The following is a 27,603-nucleotide window of genomic DNA, read 5'->3' as shown; positions in this document are numbered from 1 at the left end:
AATAAATAATCAAGAGATCTTAAACATGACATGCATGACCACCTTAACTGGACTAAGAATTAAAAAAAATAATAAGAAAAACAAAAAAAAAAAAATAACAATTAAAAAAAAAACAGCATATAAATTGCATAGAAAATACCGTGAATAGCTGTTTCAAAGGTATAGCGGCTTAATTGCATTTAATACAGCAAGGAATGAAATGGGTCAAAAAAATGATTTAACAAGGCCAAACAAAAATGATGTCCAGTCTTACACATATGATGATATGCATTAAAAATGAATATCAATTTATTGCAATTGATTGTATCGTGCATTCGAGTAAAATTATGTTTCAAGTTATCACTTCATTTTCACAAAACAGCGCCACTTGAAAACCTATTTTAAAATAAAAAACCACTCACTGTTTTCCTTCACAGTCCAAAATTGGGTGGCCGAGATAGAGAACTTACTGTTTCATACATTTATTACCTTTTTCTTTATACATTTCATTAATCTTAAAATGCATAATGGAGATGACAGGGAATTGACCTGAAAACTGAAATATCATGTGACAGGCATCATCGTACAACCTTAGTTGAGCACAGTTGCTCAGCTACTATTCTTGTCTCTGGTGGGTCTTCAGTGCAAGCTCCCAGTATACCCTCTGCAGATTTCTTTCAAGATTCGGATTTAAAAAGGGGTCCAACTCTTGTGGTGTTTTCTAAGAATGCAGAGTCAGAGGAAAAATGATCAACTCTGACTTTGGGAATTCTATAGCCCTCGATTCTGACTCCTTTTCCCAAATACAGTCAAACTCTGACTCCACAAGGAAAATGGTCAACTCTAAGACTCCGACTCTTGAAATTTTAAACCTTCAACTAACAACTCCTTTACCCAAAAATCAGTACGACTTTGGCTCTGCAGCCCTGGTGTTTTCGTGTTTCTAATAAGCAAGCTCATTGAGAAGGAAGAAAACACTTGTTTCTCAAATTGCTTTCATTTTTCTATTTGAATCAAGTTCAAAAGGAAAAAACAGAACCTTACTTTATTTTTTCCCTAAATACAAAGAATGTTAGGGATTGTTTCCTTTTTCCACACATTTTTTACCAAAATCAACAACAAACCACCCAAAAGTGTGTAGCAAATATAAAATCTAAAGGATGATATCATGTATACCAACAATTTATGTTTTTAATTCCGTTTAGTTTCTCACACTAGTATAATATAAATAGATTAAAATAGCTGCTGTTGCATAGATGAATGTTTATAAAGGTCTATGTATAAACATGATAAAATTTTATATGTTATTTTATGCATACACAAGGAGGTTACAATTTCAAAATATTCTAGGTTTAAAACTACTGGTCAGAATGACTTGATGTTTCACAAAAAAATTGTGAGACAATGGAATTTTTTAGTGAAAGGACAGAAAAGTTCCAAAACCTGCCGATAGATGGCACTATTGGGTAATGAAAGCGATAAATAAAAATGTAGCAATAGAATAATTCTTTTTCTTTTTTTATTTTAAATTATGATACTTTTCACACTGCCTTTTATCACAGCAAGGTCAGTGGCATGCCTGTTAAGTCTAAGTAATAACCTAGTGTTGGGATCAGGGGGAAAGAGCAAGTCATGGACCTTGCCCAAGACGACACCTTCTGTGAGACAGCAAAATCACTCTACCTCTGCGTTCTTTTCATAGAAATTGGAGATAAAAAAGTTAAAAAAAGATAGGTAAGGGCTAAAGTTTCAAAATTTAACCCCCCCCCCTTTTGGAAAAAATAAAGATGTAGCATCCTAATTAGTATACCTCCCCTCAGTAGACTACTATTGGCACATTTGCGTACTATTTTTTTCCTTTAACTAAATTCCATTACCAATCAGTTGTATGAAATATCAAGGCAGTCCTTGCTCGTTCTGATCAGTAGTTTTAAATTAAAAATTTTAAAATCTTTACTTAATTTATAATCACCTTGTACTCTTAATAATATTTATCAAAGCAAAAATGTGATGGAATAAATGATTTTACTATACAATATAGATTATAATGTGTATGTGGTATTAGATGTTCTTGCACAGTTTTACAAGTAAAATAATAGAATAATGCACTTTGTCTCAAATTTCAATCATACTATTTGTACACACGTTTTTCAATAAACTCAATTTTATTCTTCAAAAGGAATGTTCAAAATAGTCTTCAGTGTGAAACAGTAAAATAAATACATACTTGAAGTCAATTTTAAAAAGCTACTGATTAAAAACTATTTGTCACAGAGGTGTAGTTTTAAAACTAAGTTCAAAATAAAAATATATATTTAAGAATTTTTTTAGAGTTATTTGAAAAGTAATTTTAATGTGTTGCTGTTTTGCCTTTTGAAATAGGTTTTCCAATTCATTCAAGTGAAATCATTTCTAGGAAATTCAAACTTGCAAATACATATGAATGTAACCTGCACAAGGAAATATATATACCCTAAAACAAAATCTTTGTTAATATATTCTATTCTATTAATTACATAACCTTCAAAAAGTTATATCCACAATGGATTATAATAATTCTCTTATATTTCTTATTTAAGGCAAATTTATATATTGATTTATTTTCACATAAAAATTCAAAAATTAATCTACTCTTACAAAAACTAGAATATTGGGAAAATGATAAAAATCTACTGTATACTATTAGTTACATGCTTGTCTGTGCACATGGATATATACTAACACACAAATGTACATATGTATACAGGCTTTATCAAAAATGATGCCCTAATTTTAAGCAATAATATTTGTAATGGAAAAATACAAAAGTATACAAAATGAAAAAAGTTGTATTTCTCACTTTCGGTTGCACATTACAGCATCAAAACAATAGCTTAACTCTCCAACACTTTAAAGTGCTCGATGACGTTGGCAGATGACACCAAAGGCGCCCGTACAGGAGGGAAAGGGGAGGCGAGCCCCCCCCCTCGAAATTAAAACTCCTTGCTTTTGGTACTCTTTTCTTTGCAAAAATGTAAAAACATTTATTCTCTAGCCATTAATGAATAAGTTATTAAAAATGACAAATTGTAATGACTCTTATCTGTCCAGAAATCGGTTTCCATTTAGAAAATACTTTGCTAAACCATGGGGGAAATACCTGAGCTCCCCCCCCCTACAATTTTGCATATGGGCGCCCTTGGATGACACTGCTTGTAAATAAACAGGGAAAATGTCTTTGTACCACTGATATCTACAGCCATTAGACTTACGGCATATCAGGAGCAATAGATTTTGTAAATGTCATCAGGAAGTCGAACTAATACTTTTGCTCCGTTGTTTGTTGCTGCTATAACTTTAAAGGTTTCAAAACCTTTTAAGCCACAAGCGGCTTGTAAGAAGGGAGGGGGGGGGGGGGCAACAGCACCTTCACTTTTCAGAATTTAAAATTAATGATTGATTTAAAAATGCATTTTATATTGTAGATAAATCTATTTCACAAAAGTAAAAACTGAAAATTCCAAATCAGTGAACTTTTCTCATATAAGAATGGAGCTTTGAAATGGAAGGGGAAAGTTTATGGTGACCATCCGTACCTTAAATTTGTACGTACCTTTCTAAAAAAAATTTCATTTTGATTCATATTAAGAAAACACTACTCAAAATACGAATAAGACTATTCAATAATTTTAATGTTGTAAATTCAAAAAGCGCATGTTTATAACTTGTTTAAAATAATTAGTTTTGAATGAAAAAGGATAAAACTTACTTGCGCTTCAGTTTGACAATATCGACATAATCTACAGATCGTGCATAGAAACCATCTGAAGATAGAGCTCCCCAGAAGTTAGACCATAACCTATTAGGTCTTACCAGCATAGGAGCAATCACAGGCCTATTAAGAATTTAACAGTTTATTATTAAGAAAATAAAGAATCTGAAACTAATCAATAAAGAGAAAAGAAAAAAAATGCACATTTAAAAACTTCTTAACTAATTTGTAGACAAAATTCAGCATTACAACACAAAAAAATGACACTGATTAAAAAGAAAATTCCAACCAATATATATATATGTATGTGTGTATATATATATATATATGAAGTTGCAGATATTTTACGCGACGCCGCCTCAATTTGTTCCATTATGCAAATAAATGATCCCTGCAAAATTTTAAGTCAATCCTATGAATATTAACACGTGCCCCTAGGGCCCCCTTTTTTGAGTTTCGAAGAAAAAAATTGCGGAATTTTCTCATTTTTATGTAAAAATAATTCTAACGTTTTATATTTAAAGTAATTTTGAACCTCAATAGGTGCTGCTACTTCCAGACCAACCATTCTCTCACCTTCATTCTGTAAAATTAAATATGTTACAGAGGGTACATGTACACCAATGGCCTTGGGTCAAGCGTACCATTCTTCTACGCTTGTTCGAAACAAGCAGCAGGGGAACGTTCCTTCCCACCAAGATAGACACAAGGGATTCTATTTGGCCATTAATGAATGATTTTTGACAGCAACAAATTGCCTCCTCCAGGCTTCGGGGATGTTGATTTACAAAATTCCCTGTGTATGTAAAAGGTGAGCAAATAGAGTCGCAAGGTTTCAATGCTATAAATATAAGTAATTGCACTTATATTTTAATTCGCTGTTCTTTAGTTATAAACATACCTAATGCTTATACAATTTTTAATTTTTAAAATATAAATTTCGAAAAATCCTCGATTACACCTAACATAAAAATATACTGTATTTTCTATAGCTAAAATATAAATTTTAAAAAAATATTTAGATCAGAACAATGTAGAAATCAATACTTTAAATTAATTTTCTTCTACTTCAGTACATAGTCCTTTATTATCATCAAATTCTTACGATTCACAAAATTTAGAAACCGAAATGGATATCTATCCTAAACTGTTGAACTTTTGTTTTCTACAGCTGTTCTACCTCAATGCGAAAAAGCTTGATAACTATTGATATCTGCTCGCCTTTCATCATCGTTAGACAAATGCCATATTAGGGATAAAGATGTTGTTCGTTTATTTACAGCCTATATAGATGCAGTAAATTTGAATCCAAATGACCTAGTGATCAATGGTACATTCCTTAAGAGAGCAAGAGAAAATCTTCGAGTGGTAAAATTAAATTTCATGAATTTAAATTTAGATTTTGTAGTTAATCACTGGGATACAAAGCTACATCCAGATGTAACTGGAAAAAGAACGCCGACAGGATTACCGTGATAGCTTCCTTGTCCTAATATTGAACAGCTACACGGAATTCCTTAGATATTTCTTTAGTTGCTTATGATGTCTTATATGATAGCTCTTTATTACTAACTGTTCTAGCTCTAGTGTTTGGTACAACGACTTGCAATACCAATCAATTGTGCATGCAATTTTTTAGAGCAAAAATTGAACGGCGATATATTACATTTGGATTGCCAGCATCATGCACTTGAAATCGTACTGCAGAGTGTGTCCTTAAAGAAGTTCTTGCCTTTCTTAGTTCTAGATCAGATATTCAATTATTTAAGCGCTTCAAAATTTTGTGGAAAGATCTCCATCATTCAGAACTTATAACATTTCAATCAAGTACACATACCATTTAAATTCTAAGAAAGACGAAGTTGATGACGTATGATTTATTGTTCGTAAAAAGCGGAATTGAGAAAGATTACAGATAATACTCATAACTCGTAATAATATTTCCTGGTAAATTTCCTCCTACAGGGATATGTATTTGGCAACCTGGAGCATATCCCTGAGCCACATAGGTGGCAAAAAGAATTTTTGTTTAAAAATTTTTATATTTAGGAAACAATTTAAATTGACCTTACATGAAAAGAAAGTCCTTCAATGTTGTTTTACAAAGCTGTTTTACAATTAAATGCTGTATGAAGATATGGTTTTTCGCAGCAACCCAATCGAGGCTTTTTTGAAGAATATAATATGTCTGAAAAACTAGCAGCGTACAAAATGAAGACAAACATGCAGCAGAAGCAGTGATTGTAAAATTTATAAATCACTTATAGTATTTAGGGGATAAACTAGTAGCTTTGTCTGTATGGATGAAGGAATTAACTTTGAAGATAGGAAAACACACTAGTCCAAAAAATGCTTGTGATAAGGAAGACGTGTCTGATGACTGTTTAACAAATTTCAGATAACTGTAGATGATTTGGAATACTTTCTTGGTAAAGATCTTCCTCTTCATAGAATCAATTACGAGTCAATAAAACTGTTTGATAAGTTAAAAATACTAAAAGATTTTTTCAATTTGATCCTGATTCACGGCAAAATGAAGGAAACTCTTTAAAGGGAAGAAAGATCGTTAAAATACTGAAAATTGTGAAAGATACAACTGAAAGTGGAGCACAATAATAATCGAAGAATTTCGCAGCTAATTTACCGAATATGAGTCACAAAAACAATTTATTTTACAGACCGTCCAACACTATCGGAAAAAAAATACACACTATCGAGATAAATTGGGAAAAGCGTACGATTAAGGAAAGTTTCTAAAGCATTATTTCATTCTTATTCAACGTAAAATTTTTAGGTGATGTAAAGTAATTATAAAGATTATTTTTAGTGCTACCTCACTGTAAAAATATTTTGCAAACCTAGGAGAAACGATGTCCGATCGAGTTCAAATTTTGCACATGTTACTTTTTATTATAGTGTCACAAAACTAGGGGGCGTCACTTGTTGAATTCTGAAATTTTTTTTTCCCATATAAATAAGGACCACCCTAATATATATATATATATATATATATTTTTATAAATAAACCTCACTCCACAAAAATGCCAATAAAACAAAGAAAGAAAATTTCTTAAGCCATCAACTGCTTAGATGTTGAATGCAGGGGCTAAAATTCAGGATGAGATGGCCTGTGATGACCAAATATTTCTGATCCACTGCTTAATAATAATCCAGCTGGAAGACTATTTTTTGTCAGTGGCATATCACAGCCCCAGGTGGCCCTGGCCTTCTCAAGAATTTTTTTCTCTTTTCTTGGCTATGGTCTTCTAATTATTCACTCTCAAGGTGGCAAACTCTTTTTCTGGGCAATAAACCCACTGGAAGCTAACACCCCCCCCCCCCCCCACCCCTTCTAGCTTCAGCAAGGCTGTTCAAAAAGTTTTTGATGTTGAACAGTTAGTGTTCAATTTAATGACAGGGCCAGCCCACTTAAGTCTTCGAAATAGATGAGAGATTTTAGCTGACAAAAGATTTACCAAAGCCTATACTTGGTAAATCATTGACTTGGTGCATGATGTCACTTTTTGATAAGGCTAATGCAGTTCTATTTACGCTGCCAAATTTAGTATATTTTGAACTATTTGTATTTACTAGAAGAAAGATACAAAATTGTTGAGGATTTTAGCAAGGTTCTAGGGAGGGAAAATGTAAGACTTCAAATGCCAATCAACTTGTATAATGTTGGAATCCACAACAGTTTGAAATAGTGATAGAATACTCAGACTTTCTGTTCATCCTAAAAATTTATGGTAGTTTTCACTTAGAAAGGCATCATATTCACGTAAAAATTTGAAACCTCGGCATAGTTTTTTTTTCCGAATGTGTGGAAAAAAGTCTATTTAACCTTGCTATAATGTGATGATTTTGCTACATACTTTCCATAAACTATTTTCATTACTGTAAAAGCGTTTACTTTTGCAAGCTGCAATTTCGCTCGTTTTGTCTGAATAGAACCGAAACCCGAAGGGGAAAAAAAAATCGCTCAAGGTTTAAATTTTTTTGATAATGCTAGGTTTGTGAAAATAGGTACTTTTACAGAAGTTTCAAAAGATTGTATAAGGAACAGCAACTTGAATACGTATGTGGACAATTTATCTCTACTACATGCCTGTCAAACTTTGAAAGCAAAGATTACAAAGATCGAAGTAAAAAATTACGAAGAGTTTTGCATGTGTCAATCTTTGGTCTCATATTGTCTCCTATTTTTGGTTCCACAAGAAGTTGGTCCTTTTATTAGGGTTCCATATGCTCTCAACAGTTGCTGGTTAAGCCTTACTTTTTACTACGTCATCTGTTCTTTGAATGGTTGCAGTTTTGTTTTGTTTTTTAATTTCTTCAATTGATGATTTTACTGTTTTGCCTTTAAAAAAAGTGGTAATCTGGGAACGTGACAAGTGTCAGAAATTATTTATACATTTTGTACTTTATTAACGTTAATTTTATTGTTCATACAGTCGACTCCTGCTACAACACGATTTGACTTACGTGAAATGGCTATAATGCGAGTTTTTCAATAGTAACGAATTTTAAAGCTGATATGAATTCCTTGCTCGTAACACGAAAATATTTGGAAAGGAATCATGGTCTTAACTGTCAGCTTCAATATTGACTACTAAATATTGTTTTTCTGAATGTACTTTCGCCCTTTGAGCATCATTAACTGCGTAAGTTCCCATACCACACTAGTCTAATCATTGCATTGTTATTGTGCACAAATATTTATAATAATAACTCCATATTTTTCATTTATTTTTTTTAATTCTAAATATGAAAAGTGATGAAATATTGTAGCACCTAGGCAGGATGCTTCGTCTAAAGTTTGTTAAGATGGAAAGAAAAAGGGAAAGCTTGAGGCAATTTAAGAATAGGTAAAGATCATTGATACTCTTGAAAAAAGTGGATCGAAGGTAGTACGTCAATTAGGTATGAGTGAATCCTAAATGTGTACAATTGAAAGTGAAGAAAGGCACTCCATATAAGTCCAGACCTTAGTTTTAATATAAAGTTCGCAGTGCAGAGTCTAAGTGTCAGTGATTTTGGGCAATGTAACAATATTTTATGTTGAATAATGCAGCTTTTTTTAAATACAGTAAAAATTCAGCTTTTTATGTAAGAAAAGGTAATGTATAGTCCAGAAGTGGTCTAAAACAGCTTGAGGATTGTTTTAGAATGTCTAAAATAATTGGCTATATTAATAAAAAAATATGTATACATACTCTTCTTCACAACGTGAAATTTCGACGTACGCAATAGTTCTTGGAACGCATCCCTCGCGTAAGTCGGTACTCGACTGTACTTGAATATTTTCAGAAGACTTTTCTGGTGCGTATTTACTATTGCCCCTTTGATTTTAGGCCCGTTTTTCTCATATTATTCCTTATCTTTGCCGAATTTCGATAAGGATCTTTGACATGGATTTGAAAATATATTTGAATATAAATTCACACTTCAAACAAAATAAACTATTAACATAACACTAAAAGCTTTCTATTGAGGGATTGTTGAGAATCAATGAAATCTCACACAATAAATTGACTAATTTATGCTAAATATGTTCAAGCAAGTTTCTTACCTGTTTTGTTCTATCAAGAGACGTAAGGTGTCAGGATTTGTTATTTGGGCAGTTGCATCAAGCGAAAAATAGTAATCACAGTTTACTTTTGTGCATTCTTCTCTATAATACAAAAAACACATTTCAGAATACTTTATAAAGTTTTTTAAAAAAAGTACATTTAAAGGAAAAATTTCAAATACTTGAATTATTTACAATTATTTGAGTAAATACAATACTAGTCAGTGTCCAGGAAGACAAACCCTAGATCATGAGTGTGCCCTTAATAAACATTTCTAATTATACGATACATCTCTTTGTGTTGATTCTGGTTGAAGATAGGCTTTTGTTTAAGTTTTAAGTCAGCATTTTTTTTTCATTCAAAATATTACTATTTGAACTAACACTAGAAAAGAAAAGTTAGATGAGACTAACAGCAGAAAATATGGCACACAGAGGGACCCTGGGGCTTATTTATATATAAGGCTGCTACCTAGTTAGGACACTAAAATAGTAACTGTAGTATCCTAGATCTGAAAAAATTAAGGGGAAAATAGTCTCCTAAAACTTTTATTTCAAAATAGTGCATTTTTCTCTCAATAACTTGACAAATACACATAACTTGGGTGGGTTTGTGTTATAAGTGGCTTCAAAACATGTAAAATTTTATTTTAAAATGTCTGAACAGTCCCAAAAATTAGTCAAAATCTAGTTTCATTTTTTCAATAGGTGAGAATAAGTTGAATGCAAGAATTTCCTGAAATGGAATTAATAAAAAAGCAACCTTGACAGTATTTGAAGAATTTAACTGTTTCAGAAAAAAAAAGGGATGAGAGGAATTGGGATGGGAATAGTTCTGGAATGGAGGAAAGCAATAGATGCTCAGCTATAACTTATGCTTCTGTTTGAGTACGTTGTACGCTTTTGTCCTCCCCCCCCCCTTTCATTTGTGATAATTATACGCAATAAAACATTTAATTTTATTTCATTTTCGAATACTTTATGCTTAATTTCGTTTAAAATTTATTACTATACATTAAATTTTGTATTTTGGTTCATCTTTTTAGTCAGGGATTTTTTTTTTCTTTTGTAAAAGAAATCATTTTTTAGATTAAAAAACACGGCATCCTCCCACACATCGCTTACTATGTGCATCTGTGTGAAACACTTTCTTTGGGAGGCAAATCTTGTAAGTTTTTCTCAACAGGTAAATGAGTTGAAATCTCTATGAATTCTCACTGTTATTTTAAATCACAAGTTTAGAAAAAACATGATAAATAATACTTACAAGCCAAGGTTGCGCGGCATGCCCTTCTTTGTAATTATTTTCAATATTTTAAATAAGTCACGCTGTTGTATTTGTGCTGGTGAGACTCTAAAAAGCTGTCCACATCATCCTTATGATATTCAGCCTAAATCAAAGGACAAAACATCAAGATTATTTTATAAAATAGAAGTACAGAATTAATTAATATAACATAAAATCCAAAGAGTGAAGCTGGTGAAAGATAGGTATAATACTATTGTGCAAACTGCTTTTCCTTTAAAGTTTAGAAAGAGAAAAAAAGCTCTAATAATATGGTTATTTTTAATGGAAAGAAAATAGATTTTTGCAAGTAGAGTCCACAAAACAATCAGTTTACATAAAAAAAAGATTGAATCAAATAAACACATAAATACAAAGGCTTCCAATCGATAAAAAATAAATTTTGGAGGAAACTAAGGCAAAATGATAGGAAGCACAATGATCTATTTTGTGGCACGATGAGTTAGTAACAGATAGTGGCTCCAATTTCAGCAGGATTTTAGAAAGAGAAATATTACATTGAAAGCTCTCATGTGATTCAAGCTTTGCACTCATTTTATCCAAAATCTTTCTTTTGGCACTTGCATATCTTTGCTTCTGATTATGGTCAGCCACAGAAATTTTAAACATGCTTTCGGGGCATCCCAAACTTAAATTTTTAGGATGTGGAGGGAGGGGGAGGATTCATTCTACGGATTGAAGCTTCAAAATTTGCTGAACGATGAAATATCAACCTGTACACATGATACATACAGATTCAGAGTGGTCTGAAAGTGGGAGAACCTTCCTTTAGTTTTCAAAATTATTTTAATTAGTCCGAATCCCGGAAATGCGCAAAACATCAGCGAGAACATGGTGTAAAATTCAGCTGTGTTACAACATGTAAGGGGGGTAAGCTCACTTTCAGACCACTCTGCACATTTAATGAGAAGAAACAGTAGGCACTAAAAAAGAAAGAGATAAAAACAAATGGAACATTGCAGTACTGTCCTCAAATTAGTCAAATCAGACAAAATTTGCTAATAAGGAAATTTTTTGGGAGGCAACAGTGATCTCCCATCGGGCCACCACTGTAAGTTTCTAAATTACTCAAATTGCCTTAAAGTTTAATTTATAAATCAAAATAAATTTTCCAATTTCCTTTGCATGTATGCATGTATTTTAACGGCCAATTACAAAATTTAATTTTAAAAAATAATAATAAACAGCCAGTAACTGATTTTTCTACTGCTACACTTTTTTAACCAAAATGGTTCTAATTTCTGACTTCTTGAAATACATATTTTGATACTATGAATATTGTAGAGGAAGCAATAATAAATCCAAAATTAATTTAACATGAAAAAAATACATAAAATGCAAAACTAAAATTTATAAATAAAAATATTTTGCCCATCTAAAAATGTTACAAAAACTTTTGAACTCTAAAGAGAAAATCTACTTACCCCAGAGTAGTATAAACAGATCCATTCTTTCTTTTGGATAATCAAGTAACAACACTCGATCAAAGAATTCTTTGATAAATGGTGTTGGATGTTCCACAAAGATAGCTAAAATAACATGAGGCTTTTGCTTAACCTAGAATAGTAAGGAAAACAAATATTCAAAGAAAGTTTTTTAAAAGTCCTTTTCTAAAACTCCCTATATAATAATTTAGGCAAGATGTTTCTGAACAAAAAGTCTGCTTTTAATTTAAAATGAAACATAATTTCAGAGAAATATTTATCAAATATAGAAATATATTTAGCACTATGAAAAACAAACCTTAAATTTCTCTAAAGATATGGTATCTTCTTTACAACTCAGGCAACCTTTTTTCGGTATCCAAGACTTTGCTAGGTAATTTCCTAATGAGTTTAATGCAGCCTAGAAAATCCAGAAAAAAAAAAAAACGTGTTTATACGCATGGATATGAGATTGAACAAGCAAATGAGAGTAAATCCATACCATATACTCAAAACTGTTCAGAAAAATTTGAAGGTATTAAAAAATTTCAAATACTATAATAAGAAATCCCAAAAGAAACAAGATACATTTACAAAAGTGAAAACTTTCCTTTGACTTTGTATTTTGACAAATGCCTAGGTTGATTGATTTCTAGGCTGTACAATTTTAGGCCAAAAAAGGCAAGTGCCCAATAGTTATGACTTGGCTTATTAAGCTCGATTATGAACAACCTTGTCACTTAAAGCTGCCTCACTTCTGGAAATTTCCCCGCTTCTTGCCAACAGCAGATGAGTTGGTCTACACCCCCTTTGGCGGAGTACGGCGAATTAATTTTCTGAACGATGTGCATCTAACATAAACCAATTTAGCTTAAACCAATCCAAGGTAAACTTCTTCCTATGTCTACTGAATTCCCTTTTGCTGGAAGCAGAGAGAGGAAATATTGGAAAAATCTGCCAATAGCAGATCTAAAATTTTGGAGGGAGAAGAAAGCAGCCTTTAATCTCAGCTTTTTTTTAATTAATACCTATGCTGATTAAAGTTATATAGAAGTAAGATTTGGCATATGAGTTTCCCGAAAAAATTACAAATCTTTCAGCACTTGGATTGAATCTCAGCTAGCTTCTGTCCTTAAAGAGATGAGGTTACAAGCAAACAATAAGATGCGTACAAAATTTATATTTTAATTTATAAATATTATTGATGCGTAGAAAGATAGATTTTTATAAAAAATATAAATAGATATAGATCATAAATCAACAGGCACCAAAGCTTAACTTCTATTGGAAAAGGGGGCATGAGCCCATATGCATCCAAACTTTAACTCAAAATAAAATATTTGTTGATAAAAAAAAAGTACAGGAGGAGTGCTGCTATGAACTCCCTTGCAAATTAAGCCAAGACTAGTGCTGAAGGCAAATAACCAAACGACAAGAAAAAGCAAAATAATAATAACAATAATAATTATTAAGGATGGATGCTTACCTTGCTAGCTCCATTTCCATGAACAACTAATGGATTAGTACCAAAAGCTGTATTGTGAAGGTAACTATCTTCATCAGAAAACCGCAGTTCAACATCACATGATAATATTTTTGTTAAAATACCATACCGAATTTCGTAAACACGTTAATTCAAAATAATTTTTGACAACCTTATACTAAAAATTAAAAGTAAAAATTTTTTTCAACAAGTAACAGTAATTATATCGAATTGTAAAGAAAAAAAAATGTTTTCTCACCTACTGCACCATTCAGATTTTGAAATATCTCAGCTTTATGATCAAGTTTAATCATCCATTTTTTCTGTGCAAAAGAAAATTTCATAAAAGTGAAAACTAAATATATATCAAGCATGAAAATTACCATACATAAATATATAGGATATGATACATGCAAAACATTTCTTTTTTTTAAAATATAAGAAAAAAAGGAACTTCTTTATCTTTGTGCATGCACAATAAATTGCAGACACATATGGTAAAAAAACTAACAAAAGGTGATTTATAATAAAATAGCCACCACACTAAGCAATTGCAGTGGAAATGGATAATATATTTTAGCGGTTTAAATACTTGGATCCATAAGAATAAGAGTACCAAAAAAAGTTTAAACAATTGTTTGCAGTATTTAAAATAAGCATAACAAAAGAGTTTGGGCACACATAAAAAAGAAACTAAGTCAGGGAAAAAAAATATTAACTGTTTTTCTTTACAGATGTTCAAAAAACATTTCATAATATTTGAAAAAATCCAAAACACACACACTACTTCACTTATACATCATCTTTACATTTAAGCAGGGCTGTACACAGAGGGGAGGGTCTTAAAGTTCACTTCCCCCTCCCCCCCCCCAAAAAAAAGTTTGGTTTAACATTTAAATGAGCGTTTATATTTAAAAATGTCCAAAAAATATTGTTCCAAAACTCAAATGTCTTTCATATGTATATTAATTGCATAAAATGCTTTCATTATAGATAACCCGACAACTTGAACATTAAAACAAATAACACAAAGCTCCAAATGAAAGTTTTAAAGCCCCTCCCCAAAATTATTTTCTAGTTACGGGCCCTGCTTTTAAAAACCAAAAATTAAATAGATTAAAGTTAACACTGAAATTAAACAATAGAAAAAGGGGATGGTAGAAATCAGTCTTCGAAGCAAAACTATTCAGCATCCAAATCCAAAAATTTAAATATCAACGGCTATAACTGAATAAAAATGCACACAGAATAAATTTAATCCAAATCATTATCTATAAAAGAAAAATGCTTCTTCATCCAAATAAATAAAATTAAGTATGCTTCCTCATTTTAACAAGTTAAGCATCTATGAACATCTGAATACAAATAATATAAACTTTAAAAATGAAGCACTTAATATCTAATGTAAGTATAAACAAGAGTTGCATACCCTAAGATCTTCATCCAGGTATACTTTGGTGTAAAACAATTGATCATCATCTTCATCCTTTAGAGACGATGAAGTCACCACTTCATAAATGTATGAGGAGTAGCCAACAAAACCTGAATATTTTTCAAAAGAATACATATAATTAAAATTTAAAAAAAAATTACTTTAAATGACGTTAGTTCTAAAACAAATAATATTTTATGCGGGTTAAATTAAAATTAACAAACAGCAAAATACAATAGGATATTAACGTATTACAAACGTGTACATTGTACATGCTTTAGCAGAAATACAGTCGAACCTCCATATATCAAACTTCCACATATCAAAATTTTTCTATATATCGAAATCCCAACAAATTTCTATGTTCATTACCTAGAAAAATTGCTTCTGTATATCGAAAAAATTTCGAGACATTCGTAGATTTTTTTTCCACTTTAGACTGTTTGTCTCATGAAAAATAAAGGTTAGGGGAGTAAATTATGTTCAATAAAGGTTGCTACGAAACTCATAAGGAATCTGGGGTTGAGGGGTGTGTAGATAGGTCGTTGTTTCATTCTGGAGTTCTTAAATTCCCTTAACTTTATTTCAAATATCTTAGTTGTAACCAGTAACATTGTGTAATCAGTTGCAAGTTAGTCCTTTTGTCTGTTCATTATCATTCCAAGTCTTTTTAGCTGCAGTAAAAATCATTCAAGTTAAGCAGATTTATTTTTTACTTTTCTCGCGATTACATCATCAAAACGAAAATCCCCTATTGTCGCGGATCAAGTTGAATTGACAAAGAATAAAGATGTATGAAGGCGCAAAAATGTAATTTCTGTTACTTTTTTAATTATTAACTTTCATTTAATCCGATGATCGCATAAATTAGAAATTAGGTTTCATACAAGAAAATTATGATAGGGATGAAACTTTACTTTTAATGCTTTAGGAGATTTTTATGATAAAATAAGATTGCTTCTATATATCAAAATTTCTACATATCAAATTTTTCCCCCGCAATTTGCTACTTCGATGTATGGAGGTCCGACTGTACAGTGTGAGGAGATGGATTGCTGCCTCTCCCACTTAAAGAACCACGGAATTAAAGACCAAAGCAAAGAAACTATTTTTTCATGTGACCTTCATTTTTAGCGTCTTTCACATCAATACCATTTACATATTTTACAGACCATGTGTTACACAACTCTTAATATTTATTAGATATTATTATAAATTATTATGATTCATTATTATTATCAATTTACTATACACAGATAGCTAAATTACGCTTTTTTATTTCAAAAGAGAAAACTTTACTTAACAAACAGTCAAAATCTACTATTTGAAATTTTCTAAGTTGAGTAAAAATATTGATTCATATCAAGTTATGTGGTTAACAGAATATTTTTTGAATTCAAGAAATCCACAAAATCATAGTACTAAGGGTTTTTTTTTTTTTTTTTTTTCAATAACTTTCTAAGTTTTGGTTATGAAGCATTTAATATCTGAAATAGAAAAATGCATGCTTACTGACAGATGATAGGTTAGTCTAAAAATAATACATGCCAGTTCAAAGGTCGAGTAAAATGAAAACAAGATGAGTGATCCCTTACCTGTATAAGAGAAGTCAGGACAGTCTGCCAGTCACCATAAAAGCACAAAGCACAGTTAGGTGGGGGGCAAAGAAAGTATAAAATACTAAGTTAAGAAAAGTTAGTCACCATTATGCTTGATAAATGTAATAGAGCCTCATTGATTAAAAGGAATGCTTTTTATAATATTTGTCAGATTTCTAAATCTAATTTCAAACAATTCACATGCACACACCTGTATAGGAACAGGAATTTTTTTTTAAATCGATATTGACTATTGCTTAATAAAATATTTTAAATAGGCTTTTATTTCGTTTAGTTTATTAGACACATCTGCTTAAAAATTAAAATCAATTTAAAATGCAAGTTGTCCAAAAATAATGCTAAAAGTAACTCATAATTTTGTTCTTATTCAACCAGAGGATAATTGATACAATTTAATGGTCAATTTTAGAATGGACAGCAAGAGCAAAGATAAAGTTTGCACAGTTAATCTCTCTTGTTTTTGGTACCTACACTATTCCAGAACATAAGTCCTTTTGCATTTTCTAACTAATTTAGTCACTTTAGTTTATTTGTTTCAATAGCTTTTAAGCATGATAGTACATTTTGTTGCAATGTAACATGTGCTTTGCCAATATATTGCATGACAGACTCCATCAAAGCATCCCTTTGCATTTCATGACAATGTAAAAAGTTATAAAAAAAGTTTGAAGTTATCCTTTAAAAATGATGTTACCCCATAGTTACGCATTAAATATTTTACTTCCGTGGTTTTTTTTTGCTGCAACCAATTTGCTGAGATCTGCTAGCAATCCCCATTTCATCTTGTTAAATGAAGTATTTATGAAATTTTAAATGAATAATTTAAACCAAAGAAAGCATTTAAATTAAAATTCTTTACAAAATAAAATTAATATTAGAAAAATAAAAACTTAACAAAAATTGCAAGAAATAATAATGTTATAAAAAATCAAGCATGTTCAGCTTTTCAATAATTTACTTCTATTTACAGGCTTTGCATGACAAGTTTTTAATCTAGTATTAAAACATCTAAGAAGCATGCATTTTCTATCATTAACCTAAACATTATTAAAGCAATAATGTATTTCCTTTTTTTAACAATAATATTCAATGGTATTTTATTACTTTATTGTATTTTAATAATGAAAATATAGATTTCATTATGATTTTCAATGAAATGAATGACATTAATCTACCATAAGAAGTTTTTTCAAGTTTTGGAAGTTACGAGTGAAAGGTCCTTCAAATTTTGTTGTAACTGGTTCTTTTCCCTAGCAAAAGTTCATTCAACTGAAAGCATTCAGCATACATTTTTTCCCAGATACGTACATATAGAATAATACAGAGTGTCTCATAAATAGAAAAAAGATTTTAAAAGGGAACAAAAAAATTTTTTTAAAGCTGAAGAATGGCATAGGAGCTCAAAAATGAAAACATCACTGGAGGCCAATGTCAATATAGGCAGCATATTTACAAGTGTGCTTTCCAGGTTATGGGAGAAATGTCTTACATTCTTCCTATCTGGTGAAGTAAACATCTGTTATAATATTATGCAACATATTTCTCTTGCTCTAATACTCCATTTGCCTATGTTTACTATGTCCCCCAATCAACATTTTCCAGTTATCACTCATGCGGCCTTTTAGTTCTGCTAATATTTTTTTAACTTCAGAATTTCTAGGCAATTATCAACCTTTTTGGTGCATGTTCTATTCTTCTTTAAGGCATATGCCCCAACTATGCAATTGCAATAGGGACTATACCATTTGAAAAAAAGTGTAAACTTTGTTCAATGGAATTGGTTCATTTAGATTTGAAGAGATAGTGTCATTCTTGAAACAAAACGCTTTTAATTCTTGCAAAATGTTAAAAAACTTTATCTTAAAATATTTTATTCAGTTTTGCAAGAATGAATTTGAGGAGTACTTTCCATTTGAGGAGAAAATGAACAAAATATATTACATTGAAAGGAGTAAATACATTATTTATCTGTAGTCATGAATGCAAATAATGATCTACATTTGAAAGGTTAAGCCCTCAGCATTTTGGTATACACTGTATACTTTGTAAATTTTGCCAATAACTGACTGTGAGCTTAATATAATGGACTAAACAATGAATAAATATTTTTTAAAACATTTTTCTCATTTATCAACACAAAAAATTCATAAACATGGAAAATAAAATTAACTGTTTAAAAAAAAGGGAAAAAAACTCATTACTTACCTCCAGAATTCAAAAAGCGCTTTCCTTTTTCAACTTTGGGATACTTTTCCTAAAATAATTGAAAAAATAATGCCTCACTTAGAATAAATACAAAGAATATGTTACTTCAGATCTAAAAAACAGAAAAAGAAACATTTCACTGGCAAATCCAGCTAATATTTTTTTTCTTAATAAAAAAGCATGCTTTGATGAACAGTAATAATTGACCCAGAAATACAAGGTATTAAAATTATGACTTACTGTCTGACCACGGATTGTATGGAAAGACAAACATCCGTTTCACAGTCGGAAATGGACGAATCTATTATTTTTTACCAATGTCAGCTTTTGCAGAAACAGAGTCTCATTCAAATGAGCGGAATATGCGCATCAATTTTTTACTTTTCCCCTTATTCACATAGATTCGTCTTATCTGGACGTTTGAAAATTCCATGCAATCCGTGGTTGGACAGTAGCTGCATAAAATCTTCTTCTACTTTAACAAAATCTTCACTAATTAGATACATTACTTAATTTGGACTGTAAATAATTAATTTTCATTATTATTGTTACCTTTTCTTTAACAGTTCATGAATCCTAATTAAAAAATTGATTACTGTGAATTTAGTTCTAGAATTAAAACCGTTTTTAGAGTTTATTATGCAGAAATATACACTGGTGTCCAAAAGTTAAGCATAATTGTTATTTATGTGATTAATGTGAGAAATATACATCGAAATAGGGGGAAACGTGATATGCGAGTGCAACACGGTTACAAAATAAGAAAACTACTCAAAAAAAAAAAAAACGGTAATATTTACATTTATCAACCCAAAAAATAGTTTAAATGAAAATTAGGCATATGAGGAGTTTACTCTTTGTACAAAAATTTTTCTTTAAAAGATGATGCTGAAGTTCAATAGTGTGTATGGCCACCTCTGACTGCCAGGCACGCTGCACAACGATTACTCATACTTTCTATGAGGTGGTGGACGAGTTGTGGGCTTAAACAGTTCCAAGCATGCTGGAGAACTCTTTTTAAGCTCCGAAGCGGAGCTTGGCGGGAGCGAACGGACTGAAAGTTTTCTCCCGAGCACCCAGACATGCTCGATAGGGTTCAGGTCAGGGGAGTTCATAGGCCACGTCATTCGCTGGATATTTTCTGATTCGAGGAAGTCTTCGACCACAGCGGTTTGGTGACATGGCGCGTTATCGTCCATGAATATGAACTCAGGACCAACAGCACCTAGAAACAAGCGAACATAAGGCTCAAGAACGTCGTCTCTGTATCTTTGACCAGTGACTGAGCCTGTCTCAAAAATATGGACGTCGGTGCGGCTATCAAACATAATGGCCGCCCACACCATTACTCCTGCTGACGCAAAGTGATGTCTTTCTCTTATGTTTTGCGGTTGGAAACGAGTCCCATTTTCTCTCCAGATTGTTACCTGACGAGAATCACTCTGTAGAGTAAAGCGTGACTCATCACTGAACATCACATTAGCCCACTGTCCCAGACTCCAATGCCGATGTTGCAAGCTCCAGTTTAAACGAGCGCGTTTATGCGCTGATATGAGAGGAATGCAAACTGCTAGTCTTCTGGCATACAGACCGACATGATTGAGTCTCCTGTAAACAGTTTGCCTCGAAATTGTTATTCCTGTGACGGCACTGAGCGCCAAACCCAGTTCTCTGGCACAGCTGTCCCTATGACGTCGTGCAGAAATTGCCAGAAAACGATCTTGGCTTGCGGTTGTGACTCTTGGTCGACCTGGTACTGGTCGGCGGGTAACATCTCCCGTATTTGAAAACCTCTGCCACAGTCTCGAGATTACACACTGAGTCACAATAAGAATACGAGACACTTCAGTTTGTGATCGTCCAGATTCTAGCATTCCAACGATTCTTCCTTTCGCAAACATGTCCAATTGGCGTCTTTGTGCCACTATTAGTTCTGTTTCACCAGATCCAATGTTTCTTGGTTCAGCAATTGCATGAAACGCGCCTGAACTCTCTAAAGCGTGCGAGCTGTTTTATCCACATTCCAAAACACGCACCTAATTCGCGCATGACAACATCGACTATACTATTTTGCATAAACATATTGTTTCTTCTTTAACCAATGAATCTTCATAAGTAACTTTATATAATTTTAAGAAAATTTACAGATTTTTCTCGCATTTTATGAATTATGCTTAACTTTTGGACACCAGTGTATACAGATGACCTTCATATAACACAGTTCTTCTACAACATGGTTTTGATATTACACAGTACCAAATTTGCGATTATTATAACACAGTTTTGATGTAACACGAATTTTAAAAGAGGGTGAGTCATTTTTGTTCAATACACTATTAAAAATGTGTGATAATAACTGTAATAAGTTTTTACTTTGTTTTTATGAAACTTTTACAAAAAATTGTCTGTCTTCGTCTCAAAAGTTTGATTTCCTCGTATAACACTAACTTTTAAATGTATACTTCATTTTTCTCATCAATGTTTTAAAAGCAAAAAGATGAACATTATTTTGTTTCCTATCTTGTAAGAAAATAACATCAAGATTAAACATAAGTTAAATTTGGCAAAAAATAAATAAAAAATGTAGATGAAACAAAATATGAAATAAAATAAATAGAATATTTCTATTTATTTTATTTTATATTTTGTTTTGTTGTTGTTGCTCACACAAACTTTATTGCTATAGAAAAGCTTAGAGATATTTTTCTCTTATAGAATGCGTTTTGTTCTTAGTAAAGAAATTTGATAAAGTTTTTTCTTATGGCTCATAACAGTTTTGATTTGGGGTATGTGAAATAATTAAGCTTTATCATTAATAACAACTCTTATTTTAAAATCAGTGGAACTTTGTATGTTCTGGTAGCCAGTTTTCGCGTGTATGTTCTACTGAACCGATATTTCAGCTATTATAAAATTTGCATCTTATGACTTCTTTTCGATATAACACGGTACACATTTCTTGATTTACATTATTTCAAGGACTCGTATAACACGGTCCTGATACAACACGGTACACATTAACATGATTTATGACATGCACATGATTAATTAGGTTAAAAAATAAGTAAAAAAAATTATTTATAAAAAAAGTCTCGTATAACACCGTTTCGATACTACACGTAATGAACAAACCGTGTTATATGAGGGATACCTATACATTAAAAAGTTTGATATTTCTAAACATCAATGTTTTTGGGTTGATGTATGAATACCATTGATGTTCTGAAACATCGATTTTGCACCACTGATTTGTACAAAAATAATTTTAATATATCTAATACAAAAATAAAAGTTTAAAAAATTTGTGACAAATATCCTGATCTAATTCAATTAAATCTCCAACTTACTGCTAAAGAAGAATCTGGCCAGCAAAACCCTTCAGCAGAGAACAGAATTTTTGATTTTGTTTTGAAGAATTTCTTGAGTATTTCTTCAGGGTGTGCCATGAAAATGACATCGTAACTAAGCAAATATAAAAAAAAAATTAAATACAGTTGCATCATACATGTTATTAAACAAAAACATATAAAAGTTAGTGCAAAAGTAGAGAAATTATCATTCAGATAAATGACTATCCAAAGAAATATAAAGCAAGATCGGAGCAAGTCTTGCTTTTGTTCAGAATAATTTAATAAGAAAAAAGTGATGTTAAAATAATATATTACCTATTTTTGCTATGATAACAACATATAAAGCAACCAGTGGCACACACAAAGGGATGTTCCAGGGAGTCTGGTCCCCTCCCATGGCCCTTTGGTTTTTTTTCAATTGACTATAATCCTGTGAATGTCATCCGTAAAATAAGTCCAAGCAAAGGTAACAATAATTACAGATTTAATAAATAAAAAAATACATATTTCTTCTCTCTTTCTTCCCCAGCAAAATTGAATTATATTCTAAAATTTTGATTTTGCTTTGCTGTTTTTTTTTTTTTTTTTTTTTTTTTTTTTTTTTTTAACTATGAGAAAAGCAAATACATTCATTCTTGTGTTTTCTGGTATTTTAATTCCCTATTTGTTATTCATAAATTTATATTATTAACCAATGCTAAGTAACTATTAAATAATTATGTTTAACTTTTCTGTTCTTGACAATAAATAAAATCAAAAGAATTTATTCCGATGCGATGCGTGTTGGAGTACGATATGAGAATGGTGGACCTTCCATTCTGGACCCCCCCCCCCCCTTGGAGAAATTCTTGTGTGCACCACTGAAAGTAACTGAAATAAAATTGAGAAATAAGAAATAAATGAGTGTGAAAAATAGGCAGGAAACTGTGTAGTAAACATTATCAAATAAACAAACACATTTTAATGAAATATTCATCCCTTTAAACTTATTATTTATTTGAAAAAAAAAGTAGAATTGGCAACTAGAATACCTCCTGCTAAAGTAAATACCATTTCAATAGAATGTTTACCGGAAGACATACTTTAAATACGTTACACTTCACTGGAAAACAGGTTTTTTTTTATCTCACCTGTCAACAAACATAACAATGAGGTTTTTTTCTTCATAATGTTTCTGCATGGCTGCTTTCAAGAGATTGACTTTGTGCCCACCACCAGAATACATACGCACATCACCGCCTTTCCACTCCTCATTCATTCCTAGTACCTTAAATAGAAAAATTAAAATGTTAGTCTTTGACTATTTAACATATTAATACAAATACAAAAGTGATTGCAAGCAACAGGCAGTGATCTCAGTCAATTAGGAGCATGTGAGCTTTCTTAAAATAAATGACAACTGACTGAACTACTAATTTAATACTTATAGAAATCAGTTGTCTTGATGAAGTTAAAAATACTTCAAAGTGGAAAATTTACTTTTGGTGTAGTTCTAGAAAAGAAAAAAAAAGATAGGGACACTTACAGATCTGTGCAAAAGTTTATGAATTCAAAAAGTACTGGAAGCTTAAGTCGAAATTTTAAAACAAAAGGGGGGGGGGGGGACGTCAGTGTAAAAATGAAAAGGTAAGTTGGAATTCCTGTGTGTCTTCTTTCACTAGACAACTACTTTTAGCAGCTAAAAACATAAAACCTGCACTTAACACCCATCTTAGTATTTTCCATGAGATTTTTCCAAACTGTTAACAAATATAGTTGGGGCAAACCTAACCTTGCAGCATATATAATGGGTGATCAGGGGCGGATGCAGACTGACATTTTAGGAGGAGGGAGGATGTCAAGTTGAAGAATACAGTTTTGGATGCAAAAAATGTTCAGGTGTCAACAAAAAGCTACTAACTGTTCAGGATAAGACACCTGGTACTGGTAGTGCATAAAATATTATTTATTGATTTTGCAATCAATGAAAGAAAATAATATTTCAAATATTGACTTTAAAAAAATAAATGATTAATTTTAAAAAGTAGTTATCACTTACATTTTATCCACAAAGAATTGGATCCTTGTGTGTAATAACATACTGCATAATATTCGATAAAATCCATGCATCTTGTATACAATTATTAAATTAACTAAAAAATTGCCCATCAACGGATGACGGGTGATTGTTTCTACATTTGAATGAAGCAATTGGAATAATAAGTATGTAACAAAATAAAAACAAATGTAGCCCCTGTTGAGTACAACTGCATCAAAACATTAAAAAGAACTTCTTAAGTAAGAAATAAAATATTCATTATTTATTGTCATTCACTTCATTAACATTCCAAATTTTTAGTCCTGGAAACATATTTTTACAAAGAGAGAATTTCAACACATTTTTTTTTTAAATTACCTCAACATCAATTCCATACACTTTAGCAGATCTCATGAACCTTTTAAAGCCATCTGTCTCTTCTGTGGCAACTGTTATTACTAATAGTTTAGCTACAAAAATAAAACAGATTTTATACCATCAAGTGAAAACTATGCATTTGGAATAATATTCAAAGGCATGAAAAGAGTAGTTATTTCTTTATATTGGATGCAATTTGAAAAGTGAAAAATAAAATTTATATATGTTCAAAAACTCCTATTTCCCCAAATCTTCAGTCCATATTGCCCATGAAATAGGGGGAAAGGGGGATATGACTCTGGGGGCTCTCCCTCAAATAAATTTCAAAATTTTAAGTTTTAAATGATCTTTGATGATGCTTTAGGTTCAGGAAAAGTTCGAAGGCCCTTCACAGAAATTCTTCAACATTGAGGTCTTAAAAAGACAATTATAGATAATTGGTAACGTTAGGGGAAGCAACGGGGTTCAGTGACTTGTCCCTGATCAATTTTTCGAATCGTTTTACCTCTCCTTCTTATAATGTTTCAAAATTGAAACTGCTCTTGAACTCTCCCCATGAAAGTGTTTGGAATTGAAGTCCTAAAAACAAAGCTTTCAGATATTCTTCATTGAGGTTCAGTGGAGAGGTTTAGAAAAGTTCTCCCCTTTCAAATTTTCCAAAATTGCAGTTTTAAAAACCTAGTTTTCATCCTTTTTTAGTAATATACGAGGGAGGGTTTTCTGGTGCCCCCCACCAAAAGGTTTTTGAAATTAGCCTAGCAAGCACAATTGTGACCATGTTTTGGTGATGTTAAAAGCAAGGAAAATTACAGCTCCAAATTTTCATCTTAAAAAAGACTATCTTTGATGTTGTAAAAGGGAAAGGTTTCCAAGGCTCCTTCATGGAAAGTTAATTTATGAAATTGCAGCAATGAAAATAGAATTTGAGATGATTTGTAAATATTTTTGGAGGCAGGAGGGCTTAGGTGGAAAAGCATTTTGAAGACTTTCTTACTTTTGTACGGGCCTGGTGATTGCGCCACTGTTTTTACCAAAATCTTATTATATTCTGACAGTTAAAATTTTGGTAACAAGCAACAGGGCCTAGGAGAATTTGTATTGGAAGTTAAACCCTAACCTCAGAATCCATGAAATCATATCGGCAATTATAGTAGGTACGGTAATACATTTACAGAAGACTCTCATCTTATGCAGGGGTTACGTTCCTTGGAAATGCAGTGTAAATCAAAACCTTGTAAATGGAGACCTAATATTAGGGTTAAAATAGGGTTTAGGTTCTGTAGATAAAAAAATACTTCATTTAGTGATGACTAATTGTACTTATAATAAGTTTAATGTGTACTTATAGCAATTTCTATGAACAACATGCAAAAAGAAAACATAAATTAATTTTGTGTTATGTTTATAAAAAGAAGCTGGTCTTTTGGCAGTCCTTAAGGATTTTTCTCTGCAGTTCTTTGCAGAGTATTAACACGTCCATGATCACTTGCATCATTTCCACGATAGAATCTTTCTTCACTAACAAATCAGAAAAACCATTTCTACTGTCTAGAAATGGCTCAAATTTTTCAATGTGAACGTTTTTGGTTGTGCGTCATCGATGTCAGTATCCTCGTTGGTTTTTCCTTCTTTGTCTCTTTTAAAAGCTCTTCTTCCAGTGAGTTCTGAACTGTGTGAGTTTAATAACTTAATTTCTGGAAAGAGCTCTGGAGCCAATCGCATAAAATGTTTTCATTGGCCCAAGCTCGATAATTAGCACGCCAAAATGCAATCTATTACGTGTAATCTGCAATCTTTAAGAGTTTGGATTTTTAAAGAGGGAAAAATTTTATCGGTTTGCATTGCCTCATCTGCGTAAAACCGAAACTCATCCGAGTAAAATAAAATAAAAGTGTCAAACCTTAAAGTGCATATAATCGAAACCGCGTAAAATAAACCGGCGTAAAACGAGGGTCTACTGTACATCTAAGAGTGGCTATGACCAAACCTTTCCTCAGCTGAAAATTTTGGCTGCCCTAGTGATTGGCAATAATTATTTTATGCAGTATTTCAAAATTTATTATTATTATATTTATTGATCTTAATAATTTGATACAACATTCAAAAAACTATTTAGAGCTAAATATTATCACAGTCAGATCTTTAAATTCATCTGTCTTTGATGATGATAACATTTAATGTTAAAACTTTAAAATAATCTTAGTAATAGTGATATTTGTTGCAATGTACAATTCATTCACAAAAGGAAATTATGTCATACAAGATGTTAATAGAGGCAAGAACTTACATGTTTATAAACAAATTTGACTTTCTAAAATTAACAGTAATAAGTTGCAAGAATAAAGAGCTAATTTTATGTGAAATGACATTTGAATTTACGCTCAGATAAATTTCAGATTTCAAGGAAAGAAACCGCTAATAGGGAATTTCATGCAATACATTACGTTCTCGATCAGTCCCAGAGATAAGAAAAAGACATTGGGAAGGGCTCATACAAGAATAGATAGTTCAAAATCCATTGGAGAAAACAGCAAAACGTGTAACTTACGATCTTCATCTTTGGCCCTCACAAAATGGGTGATGATACATAAAATGACAGATAAATATGTGGTCAGTTTGACCATCGCGGCCGGTTGCGCCATGTTCTTAAAGCAGATATGCACGCACACACATCACACACCCAAAAAGTATGAAATAAAAAAAGACATCCACTCCACAAACAACTTGCTGAGTATGTCAGCCTACACAGAGTATGTCAGCCAGGCCAGCCAGCCAGCCACTCCGCTATGACAGAGCAAGAGCAAGCGGAGCCAAGCGATGAATTCCAACTGGGGTAGCCCGCAAAAGATGTTTTTCGTTTTTTTTTTCGGAGAAGGTTATTGGCTGGTTGTGTCACGGGGTAGATCTGCACGAGCGCCCAGCTGTTTTCTATGATCGCCAACCTTCTTTTTTAGCTCCGGATGCGACTTGGGATGCTCCATCCTTTTAAAAAATTATTACCATATTGTAAAAAAAGAAAAATCCTGCTGAGAATGTCTTTTGAATCTTATTTTCTGTTAGTTTTCCCTTTCTTTCATTCGTTTCTTT

At 31.7% G+C, this 27,603-nt stretch overlaps 1 protein-coding gene across 1 annotated transcript in view; it reads right to left on the bottom strand.

The window, feature by feature from the left end:
* Positions 1–27,283, bottom strand: part of LOC129234119 (multifunctional procollagen lysine hydroxylase and glycosyltransferase LH3-like) — a 61,435-nt gene extending 34,152 nt beyond the window's left edge. The window contains 17 exon segments of the mRNA XM_054868010.1: positions 3,728–3,853; positions 9,303–9,404; positions 10,570–10,583; positions 10,585–10,614; positions 10,616–10,693; positions 11,564–11,571; positions 12,042–12,165; positions 12,352–12,453; positions 13,519–13,616; positions 13,775–13,838; positions 14,945–15,057; positions 16,543–16,566; positions 18,772–18,820; positions 22,119–22,233; positions 23,252–23,388; positions 24,517–24,608; positions 27,065–27,283. Coding sequence (XP_054723985.1) covers positions 3,728–3,853; positions 9,303–9,404; positions 10,570–10,583; positions 10,585–10,614; positions 10,616–10,693; positions 11,564–11,571; positions 12,042–12,165; positions 12,352–12,453; positions 13,519–13,616; positions 13,775–13,838; positions 14,945–15,057; positions 16,543–16,566; positions 18,772–18,820; positions 22,119–22,233; positions 23,252–23,388; positions 24,517–24,608; positions 27,065–27,158 — 1,370 coding nt within the window. The 5' untranslated portion in view covers positions 27,159–27,283.
* Between the last annotated feature and the right edge of the window lie 320 nt (positions 27,284–27,603).

Source organism: Uloborus diversus, chromosome 1, assembly GCF_026930045.1.
Source record: "Uloborus diversus isolate 005 chromosome 1, Udiv.v.3.1, whole genome shotgun sequence".
NCBI lineage: Eukaryota > Metazoa > Arthropoda > Arachnida > Araneae > Uloboridae > Uloborus > Uloborus diversus.
Note: the sequence above shows the minus strand (reverse complement) of the source record. Positions and strands in the feature narration are given on the sequence as shown.